Source organism: Bombus huntii, chromosome 8 (genome assembly GCF_024542735.1).
Source record: "Bombus huntii isolate Logan2020A chromosome 8, iyBomHunt1.1, whole genome shotgun sequence".
In the NCBI taxonomy this organism is placed as follows: domain Eukaryota; kingdom Metazoa; phylum Arthropoda; class Insecta; order Hymenoptera; family Apidae; genus Bombus; species Bombus huntii.
In genome coordinates, this window is record NC_066245.1 from 5261151 (window position 1) to 5273788 (window position 12638).

Sequence of the window (12638 nt, forward strand, 5' to 3'; positions counted from 1 at the left end):
ATTCATGAAACAGTATCCCTTGCTGTTCCCTCGCCCTCTCTCGAGTTTGAACGCCCCCACCAGTCCGCGTGCGCATCGTTTAGAAACATTCGAATATCAATGAATCCACAGGTTTTTGCCCTGGACCTCGGACAATCTGGCGCGACGTGATTCTCCATTTTTGACAATGGTCCCCGTTATACGCGTGGCAAGCCGTGACGTCGGCCAGCGTGCGAGTAGTCAGGCCGAAAGCTAACTAAATATTTGGATTTTCGTGAACAAACATGGGATCTGGTAAAAATTTTGTGGCGCGCGCCTCGCATTTCACGGACCGACGGTTACGTAAACCGGAAATTTGTAAAACGTAAATTTGTAAAACGTGACCATTCACAAATATTTTTTTGCATCTCGGCTGATCTTCTGTCGCGGTGTGTCAACTATCTATCGACTCTTTTTCAGTTGATTTTTATTTTGTAATTGTTGAAATAAAATCTAAATTTGTTCGCTCGTCGAAACGCTATAGCTGAACACACAATGAGTCATGGAAATATTCCATCACACTGTCATCGTCGCCTATCGGTGGATTTATTCATTCATGAAAATGCGTTTGTTATGACCGAATGGCGTATATACCGCGAGAGAAAATTTTGAAATCGTTGTATGTAAACGATGTGTCGAACTGAAAGTAATTGTCAAAACCCAATTGTGCGTTTGCCATCCCCGTAATATCGATTTTCGATTAACATTACAGATTAATTGAAGGTTAACAAAAGATTTGGAATAAACGTAGTCGGAAACGTGGTTTAAAATTTTTAGTCTGTAATGTATACATCTATGCGCATAGTAATTATTATATCAAGCTTAATATTTTAAAATTAAATGAGGTTCAATCGGTATTTAATTTCGTTCCGCCTCATACTCGATCAGCTATCGACAACCACGAGGGAAAATTTATGGACGAACGAAGAAAAAACTGAACCAATTAAAAAAAATGTTACGCAGTTTCATTTTATATCTGATACACGATGAAGCATAAATCACACGACAGTCAGCCACAGCACCTGTGTTACGTTCCTCTAAAAAAGTTCTAGGTGTTTAAGGTAAACACTTATCGAATCAGCTGGTGTAACGTAAATTTTCCGCGCGTCGCTAAAATATATATTTTCCCACCGTCTGTCCGTCCGTGCGCATATAAACGCGTATAACCGTGTACACGAAACCGTCGGAGTCAAATATAAATTTCCCCGGACGGTGAGTTAATGGAAAAGGTCAGTGACTGCGAAACGCGGCTGCAAATTGACGTTCGGGCTTTTTGCGGATCGCAATGAATCCACAGGTTTTTCATAGGCCGTGCTACTTTGTTTCCAACGGGGGCCGTCACGCAAATAATTCCTGCGGTTTTATGAAAATATTTCACGTTGCAAAGAATAATACGAGATTCGTCGGTTGAAAAGGACCGACTCGCGAACAACGCCGCGCGCAACGATTAAATTAGCCCGCGGCTGTTTCGTCATGACCATTATCGCGTGTAAAGTATAAAAGCAAAAACAGTAAATAAACTTAACAAAGAAGAAAAAAAAGGAGAAAGAAGGAAAAGAAGAGCGGAAAAGAAGAACAGGGGAAACGAAGTTAAACTGTTCCGAAATATCCGTTTCCGAGCATTCATCGTTGTCACGCACTGCACCGCGGATAATCAGACTCGTTTCGTACGGTAATAAAAATCTCTTGTTTCGCCAAAGTTAATTACGTAATAGGCCATAAATGTTAAACAGCCGTTGCCGAAATAAGGCCACTTTTTCTGCAAGACTCGACCAACCGTTTACAGACCGCTGCTCTTTTAAAACGGAATCTACTTTACGTAAAATCTCGTATGGAACGATCGAGAGTGTTTGACTAACGCGAAATCGCGTAGAAAACGTCGTAGTCCGTTCAAGCATTTCAAACGAGGGGATAGCTGGTAATACCGAGAGGCTTGTTATCGTCAGTCTCATAATGGGATAGCTTTTCGGCGCATCGGATAAACTAGAGTCGCGTTCGAATGGAACAGGTAACAGGATTGCCGTCTTCGATCGCGCCATCGAGCATTTCCACTCGACGGGGGATTAGCTCGAAACACGAGGCATGCAACACACACTGGAAACTTTACTTACGAGGCTTCGTGGCTTCCTGCGGCGTCACCTCGGTCAACTGCAACGAAAAACAACGATTATTCAAAATTGATAATATCAAACAGCAAAGGCGACCTACAAACGTAACTTCACGATCGAACTTGCCACGTCAAATAACAATTCGAATTTAACTATTTTCTACTCTATTAGAACGAATTTGGTTACAACAGTGGATACATCGTGATTAGATGATTATATATTTATGGCATACATTTTCGGACGAATGAAACTATTTGAAGGATTCGAAGATCGAAATGAGACTAACTCGTCCAAGATTTTGTGAACTTGATAGGAAACTGCAGCAAGTATATATCGAATCATAGCATGGAAATAACAAAATACGATAACAATATTAATGTCGAGATTGTTGAGATTATTACTATAATTGGAGAAAAAAATTACGGGTGTTTCGTTATTATTGCTTTCATAAACTGCTACTGTACTCCTAACAATTTGTATATTCGTTTTATCTGAAGAATTCGTCGGAACGCTGATAAATCTGACCGGTATAACCACAGACTAACGTGTCGCTCCATTTTTGCGTCGTGAAAGATATTCCACGTGAAAACGTACCGCTTTAATGTTTTCGCCAAGACTTCGTTTATACTGGGCTACTGTTGATCGATCGATCGATTCGATCTATCTTAACTTGTTCGTAACAGACCGCGTAAACACAGTGTCAACCAAATTGAAACGGCTTGTAGCCGTTCAACCAGAAATAGCCCATTCTTCTATTTTTGGTTGAACGACCTGATCATCTCAACTGTAGTTGCCTAACGTAAACGTGGTTTCAGCACGTCGCCATGTTTTACGACTATTCCGTGGGAGATAAAATTCAAGAAGCAAACTGGTCGCGGCATACGTCAGGAAATTTCGTCGCGCAAAAGCTGGCTGACCGTTTCGGTCTTGCGAATTTCAATTAATCGTGTCGCCTCATAGCTGTCGGACGAATGTCAGCAGCGTGGAAAACCGCGAGCGCCCACGCTATTCGGCATCGGAAAAAGGAAAACACGAGCCTCGAGAAATTAATCCGGTTTTCACCAGAGAAGCTACTGATATCTCGCGGCTCGTTTTCCCCTTTATCCACGCTGACTCTCGCGCGCTTCTCTTTCGCCCTTCCTTTCTCCGTTTCTTCTTTTTCTCTTCTCGCCGACAACGACGAAACGAAACGAAACGACATTCGGCAGCGCACGAAACTCTTGACACGAAGCCAAGTGGCACGAAAGCTACAGCTTGTTCGACTCGAAAACGCCGGCATCGATCGATCGGACGCGCGTTCTTCGCCGAGCGTTTTCAGCGACCGCGAGCGTGGCCTGTGGACGACGAGGAATCCGAAATTCCGCGTTTAACAGGCCGCACCGGTCGTTTTCTAGAACGGACACACGGGCGTTGCGCGAAAGCCGATTTATCCGCAACGAAAGGCGTCCGTCTCGGTCGAACGCGAGCTTCTTGACACAGTGCCAAGTGGCACGAAACACTTCTCGGTCGCTCGATACAATTCGAAACGTTTCCACGATCGATACGCGTCCTAAGATTTGCCACGGCTTCTCTGTAATCAACGGGAACACGATCGCTCAATTTCACGCGACTCTTTATACCATGCTATGTACACACAGCATGGCTCCTAAGTCATAAGAATCTAAGTAAACTCGAAAAATCATTGGGAAATTATCGAAATCCTTGAGAATTATTATTACGCTTGAAACGTCAGATTATAGTTTAAAGATGCACGTTATTCAATACTGTAATAAGAATGTTCGCAATTTCATATAATAGAATTAATTCTCTTCTTGTTTATGTATATCTGTCTATATAATTTTGATATTCATATCATTACCGAGCTGTTTTTTGTTATTTGGCTCTGTACATACTGTAGACGAGTTTATCTTGAATTTAGTAATTTCGCGTACGCTTCTTGGAGTTTCTCATTTCATTCGTTCTTTAATCTTAGGATTTAAATTGAAAAATGATTTATTATATCGTTGCGATTCTTCGAAATAGTTGTCAGAAACGTATGCCTTTCGCGTGTGCACATTGGATCGCGACTCTGTATGAATATAAAGCTCTGATCGATTAGTCGTTTGCTTGATATTTTACGCTCATTATCATGCTTCGTACGAAACTAGCACGTGTCTCGACAATACCTACGCACGCGTATATATAGTCTTTAATGATGCGCAACAACGGAAAAAAGAACGTTTATCTATACCGTACCAAAATTTGTTACGCGAACAGACAGAATCTAATGCTCACCTTTGCTAGCACAGGATTGAACATGAACTTCGACTCCGGCTCCTTTCTCGGCGTCTGGGCGATAGCCGACAGAGGCGTGGGCGGCATGGACATTTCCTGAAACAGAAGCGATCGAACGTCGATTAACATTTAAGCCGACACACGAGTGTAATTCATCCTCGACTCTCGTCCGCAAAACACAATTCTCAACATCGACACGTACATACTCGGAAGAAACGAAAGAGGAAAGAGCAGAGGGGAGATACGTAAACCGACTCGAATGCAGAGAAAACACGTCACCTTTTCTTTCGTCCATTGTCGGAGCCGCGAAAAAGGTGACCCTTTTCCTTTCATCGCGGCATCGCGTCAGTGGTCGTGAGCTTGTGCAAGTGGTACGTCTCGAAAACGAGTACTTTTGCGTAAGACCGAGCGCATCTGGGCCACGATTACGTCAATGGGCAGCGGACCGAGGTCCACGAATTCCGCGTATGATCAGCCGCGGCGACCAGGTACTCGGAACTCGTGTCTATTAACGTAGTGGGCCGTGGTTTCGAGTTCGTGAACACGTGCGCGCGCGCGAGCGAACGAACGAACGTCCATACGCACGCCGTGCATCACGAGGATGAAGTGGAAGTCGCAAACACGCGAACAATGCAGTCTGGTACATCGGCATGGCGCGGCCTGAACGAAACGCATTTCCACCGGCGAATCGTCGGGACCGATTCATTGACCCGTCGAGACATCCGTCGACGCGAACAAAGACCGACGAGACAAAAGCCTCTCGTCGGTGTGCTTATATTCTTCCTACGATCAACGACAGAGCTTGTTTACCGGCGTTACACGGCGAATTATGCAGCCGTGAAAATTCGACCGGTTCGAGTGCTGTTTCTTCGTACGAGGTTCGATCGGAACGCGAGACGATTTCAACGCGGTACCCGGAAGTCGGATTTCCGTGTTATTCCCATAATATGCTAATGAAAAATAGCCGAAGAAGAATGTCCATCTTCTCTACGACTCGAACTTGCACATGATAACGTATATCATCAATTCTGACGATTTCTATATCAGCAAATCTTACGCTTACAACTTGCTTCGAATCTCGATATCTGAATCTTGGACAGATAACGCTGTTTGACATCGATAGTGGAACAATCGAAAAAATTGCAAATTTCCTCCTATCGAATGGAAAGTCCACGTTGTGTTTCTATTTTTGTCGCGTAAAGCGGCATATTTACAATTGCATCAGTTTTGCGTCAGAAGGATATTGAAGACAACTAAACATTGTAAAATTGGGAAATACAAAACTATTGTTTCTGCGTTACTTCTGTAAGTGTTCTTACGAGATGTACGTGTAGATATCTATCTTCGCATTTACATGGTAAATAACATTTGTTACGAACGTTCGCGGAGAGACGCGGTCGCTAGGAGAACGCGTCAGCGAGAGGCGTAAATTCTCTCTACGATTATGTTAATCGACGCTGCGAAATAGTCGTTCCCCTGTTTCGGTTAGGATAACAGAGGTGGTTTAATGAATGTAACACTGTATTAACAGGTTAACATAGAACAATATATTTTACAATAATATGATGAAGATGTTACAGAAATTTGACTCGACTTTGCGATATCTCTAGATAAATTCGTTTGACTCGTCAGAAGGAACTGAACGCCCTTCGATTATTCCTTTGTCTCATTTGGAAGACGACCCCCACTATGCTCGGGTCACGCCACCGCTCGTGCCTATGATCACGTATGCCTCTTCTTGTGTGAAAAACGTAACGGTCAAAAATCGACGTTTCTAGAGCTCGCTACTTGGCGACAACTATGCTCTCGTCGATACATTGTATATGATCCGGCGGGCAGATAAGACGGTCTGCCTGCGACATTGTAGGACCGCGAGCGACGGTTAGAAAATACAGCCTGTGGTAAGCCTCGTGGCGTAACAACATTATTATAAAATTCCCGAATAACCGAGTGAATCTCTTCATCTCGTATTATTAGTCCGACTAATAGAAGTTAATTCTCAGGAAAATTGAAATCGAGTATGCTCGTTTGTCGCTTTGTTTAAGCTATTCCTGTATCGCGTTCAACTAACTCCTTCCTTAAACGTGGAATTTATTCATGATACAAATAAACGATCGCATATATCGATTATGACGCATTGATCCATTATAAGAACGCCTATTGCTGCAATTGTAATTACGTCCGATAATAATTCCGTTAATAGAGGCTCGGCTATGAATCTCCATACTCGAAGCCGAGTATTAACTTGTTCGTATAACCAATATACGATAGGACAAAGTTCTACTATGCCCGATACAACTTTGGAAGACAAGCTCGCGAAAGTTCGCGCCTGTTTGTTCCTGCTTCGATGACAGAAACGTGAATATCGAGCTATCCACGGTTCGTCGGCGTCTACGTGCACGTGCACGTTGTAACCGTGACACGGCTTAGTCGACGTCGCAATCAACGTCGCTTTTAAACACTGCCCACGTGAGAATCACGCGCTATGTAACGCACGTGCGTCGAGAAACGTGGACGTGGATGTCTTCCTCGTTTTATTCAACGTGGGAAAACGGGATGCATCGTCGACGATGTCGACACGAATGTGCGTCCTCGTGCGACGTTCGTCGCAACCAACCAAATGCGCGTCGCGTGCGATGTGACGAGAACTCTGAGTGCAGAGACGGAGAAACTGTGTAAAGTAACGTGAGGTTTTTTAAAGAGTCGCATTAGCCGAGGGCGTTCGTTTCGACGAAAGATCTCCGGTTTGAAGTGGATGTTCCAGAGGGTCGTGTGTGTCGTCACAGGTTCTTGAACATCTCTACCGATTTGACGCGCGATAAATTGGGGATCTGGCCCAGTTGCTTGGCACCCACGCGTATGAATCGAAACAGATCTTCGACCTGATGATCCACGCGCTTCCATAAACGAGGTTTCCCCTTCTAAGGCGGCAAAGCGATTCGATTGAAGAAATTCATTGTAAAAAGCAACGGTTAGTTTCTTATCGTTCCAAGTTGCTTTCGATCGAACGATGATCTCCGGTTTGTTTTTATCGACAGTTTTATCGACAATGTTATTTTATCGATCAATTTTATCGACAGTTACAACGAATTATTATTATTATTACGCAGAATGCTAAATTACAGATTATCGGACGCTCATCCCTACTGCGATCCTTGAATCTTTATACTCGGATCTTGTTCTCATTTGAAATTCCAATTAAATACGTTTAATATCTGTTGATTGTTCGGATAAATGTTGCTTCTGATCATCGATCTTTCATTCGTTTACGCATTTTGTTAACGTTCATGCATTGTTGTTACAAATCGGCTACATTGTCCGAATATGAATGGTAATGCGTGTACATATGTATCAGCGTATTCCAGTAACGTTGAATAGGGTTTTCATCGTTTAGCAATCGAGTTGGGAAATATGCAGCGTCCGCGGAAAAACACGGCGCAACGATACGCGAAATATTGTATATCGCATATACACAGAGATATATAGATTGTCCTGCGAAAAAGAATAATGCAACCGCGGCGGGATCGCTCCACGATCATGCATAATGTATCGCGGCGCGTCGTGAATATAACGGTGAACGGCAATGGCAGCGTTATCCTTCGAGCGGAAACGCACGGCAGAACATCGTTACCAGTTAACGTTCCGATATTTTTCCGCTCCACATTTTCCCACCAACGAAAATCGCGTCATCGACCGTCCACACGAGTGTTGCGTTAATTGGCGCTGTTGCATTTCGATCATGCGTATCATCGACCGACATTCGCGGGAAGGACAATGGAAGACCAAATCTATGAGACGACTGTATTCTCTCTGATATGCGTATATTTGCACGTTTCTGATTGTATCGAATTTTTAGAGAGAACAGGTGCCATTAAACCTTTGATAATATGGTAGACGAGATGTATTACGATCGTCAACGGTCTATCGAGTGAAGAAAGAAAGCAGCCATCGCCACAGGATCGTTTTCTTTATTCCGTGTAAAACAAAGAAACAATTACGATTTTTAACGATAATTGAACATTTGCAACGAATAGATTTAGTATTCGCACGCTATACGATTCTCGTATCATTTTGTATCGCTATTAAAAATAATAATAACAGGATACGTGTAACTAAGTAGCTACCGATATTATCATAGTGTACCGGAAAGCGTTAATTAATCGATTTGTACAATGAAAGGCCGGTACGCGAATGCTCACGATCTACAGAAGAGAAAACAGCAGAGAAAACTTGGTGAGTTAACAGAGAGAAAAACGCGGTCGAGCCGAAGATGCGATTCGCATGCAGAATCGTTCGCGGCTGTCGATTCAGGGATGCGAACAAACGAAGAAAGAAAAGAAAAAAGGAAGAATGGAGAGAAAAGAAGAAAAAATATAAAAGAGACGAAACGAAGCGAACGAACTGGTGTCGTTAATCGCGACTTATTATTCTCGCTTGGCCGTGTGCAGCTCCGAGACACGCGTGACTCGCGTACGAAATCGTCCATTTGCATCCCGCCGCTCGACGACCACGGGCACGACGCCGACGAACGACACACAGGGCCGAACGAAAAAGGACTCGACACGTTTGCCAAGAGGAGAGAATTCTCCGGGGGCTGAGTCACCCTCTCCGCGCGACGTACCATTTCGTGCGAACCAGTTACATTCGCGGCCAGCCGCTTTATTCCTCGTGAACACGAAACGCCACCGCGAGTTATGGGGATTCCACGAGCCATCTAATGGATCCGTGGGACCACGATCGATGGGATCGAAACGTTGAACCCAAGTCGAACGCGTTACTTCCCAGAAGAAAATCGACCGTTCCAAATTGAATTTCCTTTCCTTTTACCCTCGCGTGAAACATCTACACGCCGTCCTTATACAGATATTCCAACTTATACAGTTCAAAACGATATTGCCGGTTTACTGATGACGTTTAGATTAGGATCGCCGAATGATCGAACGAATAAAGCCGGTTGAGCCGAAGAAACCTCCGAAAACTTCGAGAACAGTTACGGCTACGATAAGATAATCCGCCCTGCGCGACAGTCGCTGAATTATTTATTCCTAACAGGCGAGAGAACAAAGGGGTTCGATGATCCGTAGCGTGACTACGAGCCGGCCAACAAAATCGCATGTATCGTCACAGCTAGGGCTATTTACAAAAGCTGCGCCTCGACAAGGGGTGAAGGAACTTGAACGAAGAGGACGAAGGCGACCCTCCGCCAGTAATTTGTCAAACGATAACGAATATCGTTTGTTTTATTATTGACCATCCAGTCTTTTCGAAATCATGATCGTAGAATAGGGATACGTACACGTTCCTGTTCATAAGTACCAGGACACATCTATAGAACGTAATACTTGATCCAGATAAGCGGGGAAGGATTAAAAGATTAGACTTTTGCATTCGTCGTTACGCAAATGGCAGGCAAAAATTTGCTAAAACTACTTGCGTGCAAATGGTAAAAATAACTGTTGTTTTCGGCCCCTGATCCTAATGAACGAGGGTGTATCATTGGTGCGTCGCACGAGCACCGTAATGCAGTTCGATAATTATGCTGGGCACGCGAGGAGGATTGAAAACCCGTTACCGAGTGGTCGACGCTCGATGCAGTGGCTGTCGAAGGAAACTCGCAAGATCGCATTTGCGGGACCTTGAGCTACGAGCAGTTTCCCTGTGCTCGCCTAATGGACCAACGGGAAGACCATGGAATCGAAAATGCCGATTCGCCGTTGCAGATCGATCGTCACGTTCAACGCGTATTCCATTTTCACACAGAGGATATATCGCGCTGCAACTTTTATTTATCCCCCGCGATCAACCCCCCTGTGAATTTACGGCGCGCCATCACCATTCTCGATGCAATCCTTTATTTCAGCCATGGTTTTTCCAAACGTCGGACAGCCCGGCTCTGTTTCTCGGATAAATATTATCCTTGTCGAATATTCCATTCGACGAACGCGACGGATTTTTCCAGGGAAAAGAGGAATACGGCCGCATATTTTTATCTCGTCACGCGACGCAGTCGTAACGGCGTTCCGTGAAACGTCTCTTCGAGAGGTCCCGTGAGATCGTAGGTGAACACTTGCTGTTTCCCCTCGAAGGTGCACCCTGACGACCGATGCGACGATCAGTTTCATGCACAGGTCAGATGGAAACCTCGTTCAGATTAGTCGAGCGACTGGAATTCAGCCATCCACCGAAACCAATTCATCGGTGCGAACCTGTCGTCTACTTGAAATATCCTTTCGGGTTTCTAGTCTTCTTTCTGTTTACGATTTTAGCTTACGATCGTCGAATTTAACAGTTTCGTGTTTTATGAAAATTCTATAGTCCCACGATATCGAAAGAAGACGTGTATTTTAAAAATAACTGATAAATCGACGAACTCGTATAGAAGTGAAAAATTATTCGGACAAGCGATATTTTAATACTTTTGATATTGTTATAACGGACGATATTACGAAAAAGTGTGAAGGGAGGGACTAAGTACATTTAAATTCGAAAACGGACAATGTTGGTAATACGAGTACTTCGAGTTGCTTGAATTCAACTGACTTGACTAATCCGAACGAGTGTATGGCGTCGTTAGAAGGGTAACATTTCCATCGTGAAACCAAAATGAAACTAAACGGTACTTCGTCGCGAGATGATCTGGAGGGTCGGGCCGTTGAGTATCGAGTCTCGACTGCAAAGCATTTGGCTGCGAGTTAACTCGATCAACCTCGAATTGACCTTATTAACTCGGTCTAATTGTCTTCTCCCTGCGTGTACGGTTAACCAACCGATCGTGTTCCGGAGGGGGATGGAAAAGCGAAACCGGAGAGAAGCTAACGGTTCACCAACTAACGCAAAAGGGAAAAAAACGCATCGAGACTGGAAGCTGGGAATCGGCGATCGAATGCGCGGAGAGAGCCCGACGAACCGTGCGCGTGGGCCGAAAACTGGATTAGCCGCGATTTATAGGGGCTACACGGGAATCGAATTTAAGCTGGAAAAAGCTCGAACGCGAGATCCTGCGGCAATGGCGATCGTCCGGCAAGAGTTTGCTCCCTAAATATCGCCGTGGGCACGAGGCCGTCTAGTCAACCGTAATGGAAGCTGAAAATCTCTCGATTAATCGACGAACAGAGTAGAAAGAGGAACACCGCAGGATGGAGGCGGCTCGTGGAGTCGGAGACGGAGGCGGACAATGTCCGATATAGGGGTTGAGGGTTGGGCGAGGGAAAGGGACGATAACGGTGGCGAAAGAACGCGATATTCAGGATCCACGCTAACGGTCGTCGTCGGCCAGCGCAATTAGCAGCCGCATTTACGATGCCTACTGGCGCAACTCTCGTATTTTCCCACGGGCAGAGCCGTGAGAATAATTCATGGGCCTCGACGGTGCTTCTATACCAAACGGCTAGGCCGGTCTGCAGGAAGGAGGATACGGCGGGAAAAGGGGGCACAGTTGAACCCAGCGGAGCTACAACGTCGACGACTGCCCGGTAGTATCGTCATAAATTCGCGCTGAAAGTGGAAAAGCTCGGAGAACGGTAACGTCGACTCGATTTTCTCTCTCTCTCTCTCTCTCTCTCCCCTCTCTCTCTCCCTCTCCCTCTCTCTCTCTCTCTCTCCCCCTCTCTCGCGCACTCGTTGGAAACACGGCGCGAGCGGATGTCCCGTTTCGTCGACGAATCTGCGAGACTTTCGAGTCCCTGCTCCTCTGACGCTGTTGAATTATGCAGACGTATATCGATTCGATGATGAATGAAAGAAACGCTGGTCAAGAGAAGGCTGAAACGGAAAGCCTTAAACGTTCTACATTCGAGAGGATATTCTTGTTCGAAGAGATTAAAAAGTTCGTCTCGTTTCATTGCGGTTTCAAGGAAACGACGCAATACTCGAAGATGTATTGTTGGAAATGTACAGAGTGGTTGTCACGATTGCTCCATGTCGAATGAATAATGTTTTCCGAATTTGACACACATGTAAAATACATGACCTTTCTTCCTCCGTACTACAGATATATCGCTCTTTTTTTTTTACAGATTTATTCTGCACTTCGCGGTTGTAAAAACGACATTTCGTCGAAATACACTTCTTTCTTTTTTTTATTCTTTTTGCTTTTCTCTATCGGAATGGATAACGACACTCGTACGGATCGAGATTCTCTTTGACGTTACTGTTTCTGATGAATGTTTAAAGCGACACATCGCAGAAAATTACAATACGAGCATGCATTTACTTAGCGACTTGGTTAATTTACTTAGT

At 44.6% G+C, this 12638-nt stretch overlaps 1 protein-coding gene across 10 annotated transcripts in view; it reads right to left on the reverse strand.

Annotated features, from left to right (window-relative positions):
- The window catches only part of LOC126868599 (AF4/FMR2 family member lilli), a 169548-nt gene that overhangs the window by 46792 nt on the left and 110118 nt on the right, over positions 1-12638 (reverse strand). For all 10 annotated transcript variants that reach the window (XM_050624255.1, XM_050624253.1, XM_050624254.1 and 7 more), the window contains 2 exons: positions 4401-4496; positions 2130-2166 (listed from right to left, as the gene is read on the reverse strand). In XM_050624255.1, coding sequence (XP_050480212.1) covers positions 2130-2166; positions 4401-4496 — 133 coding nt within the window. The remainder of the gene's footprint in view (positions 1-2129; positions 2167-4400; positions 4497-12638) is intronic.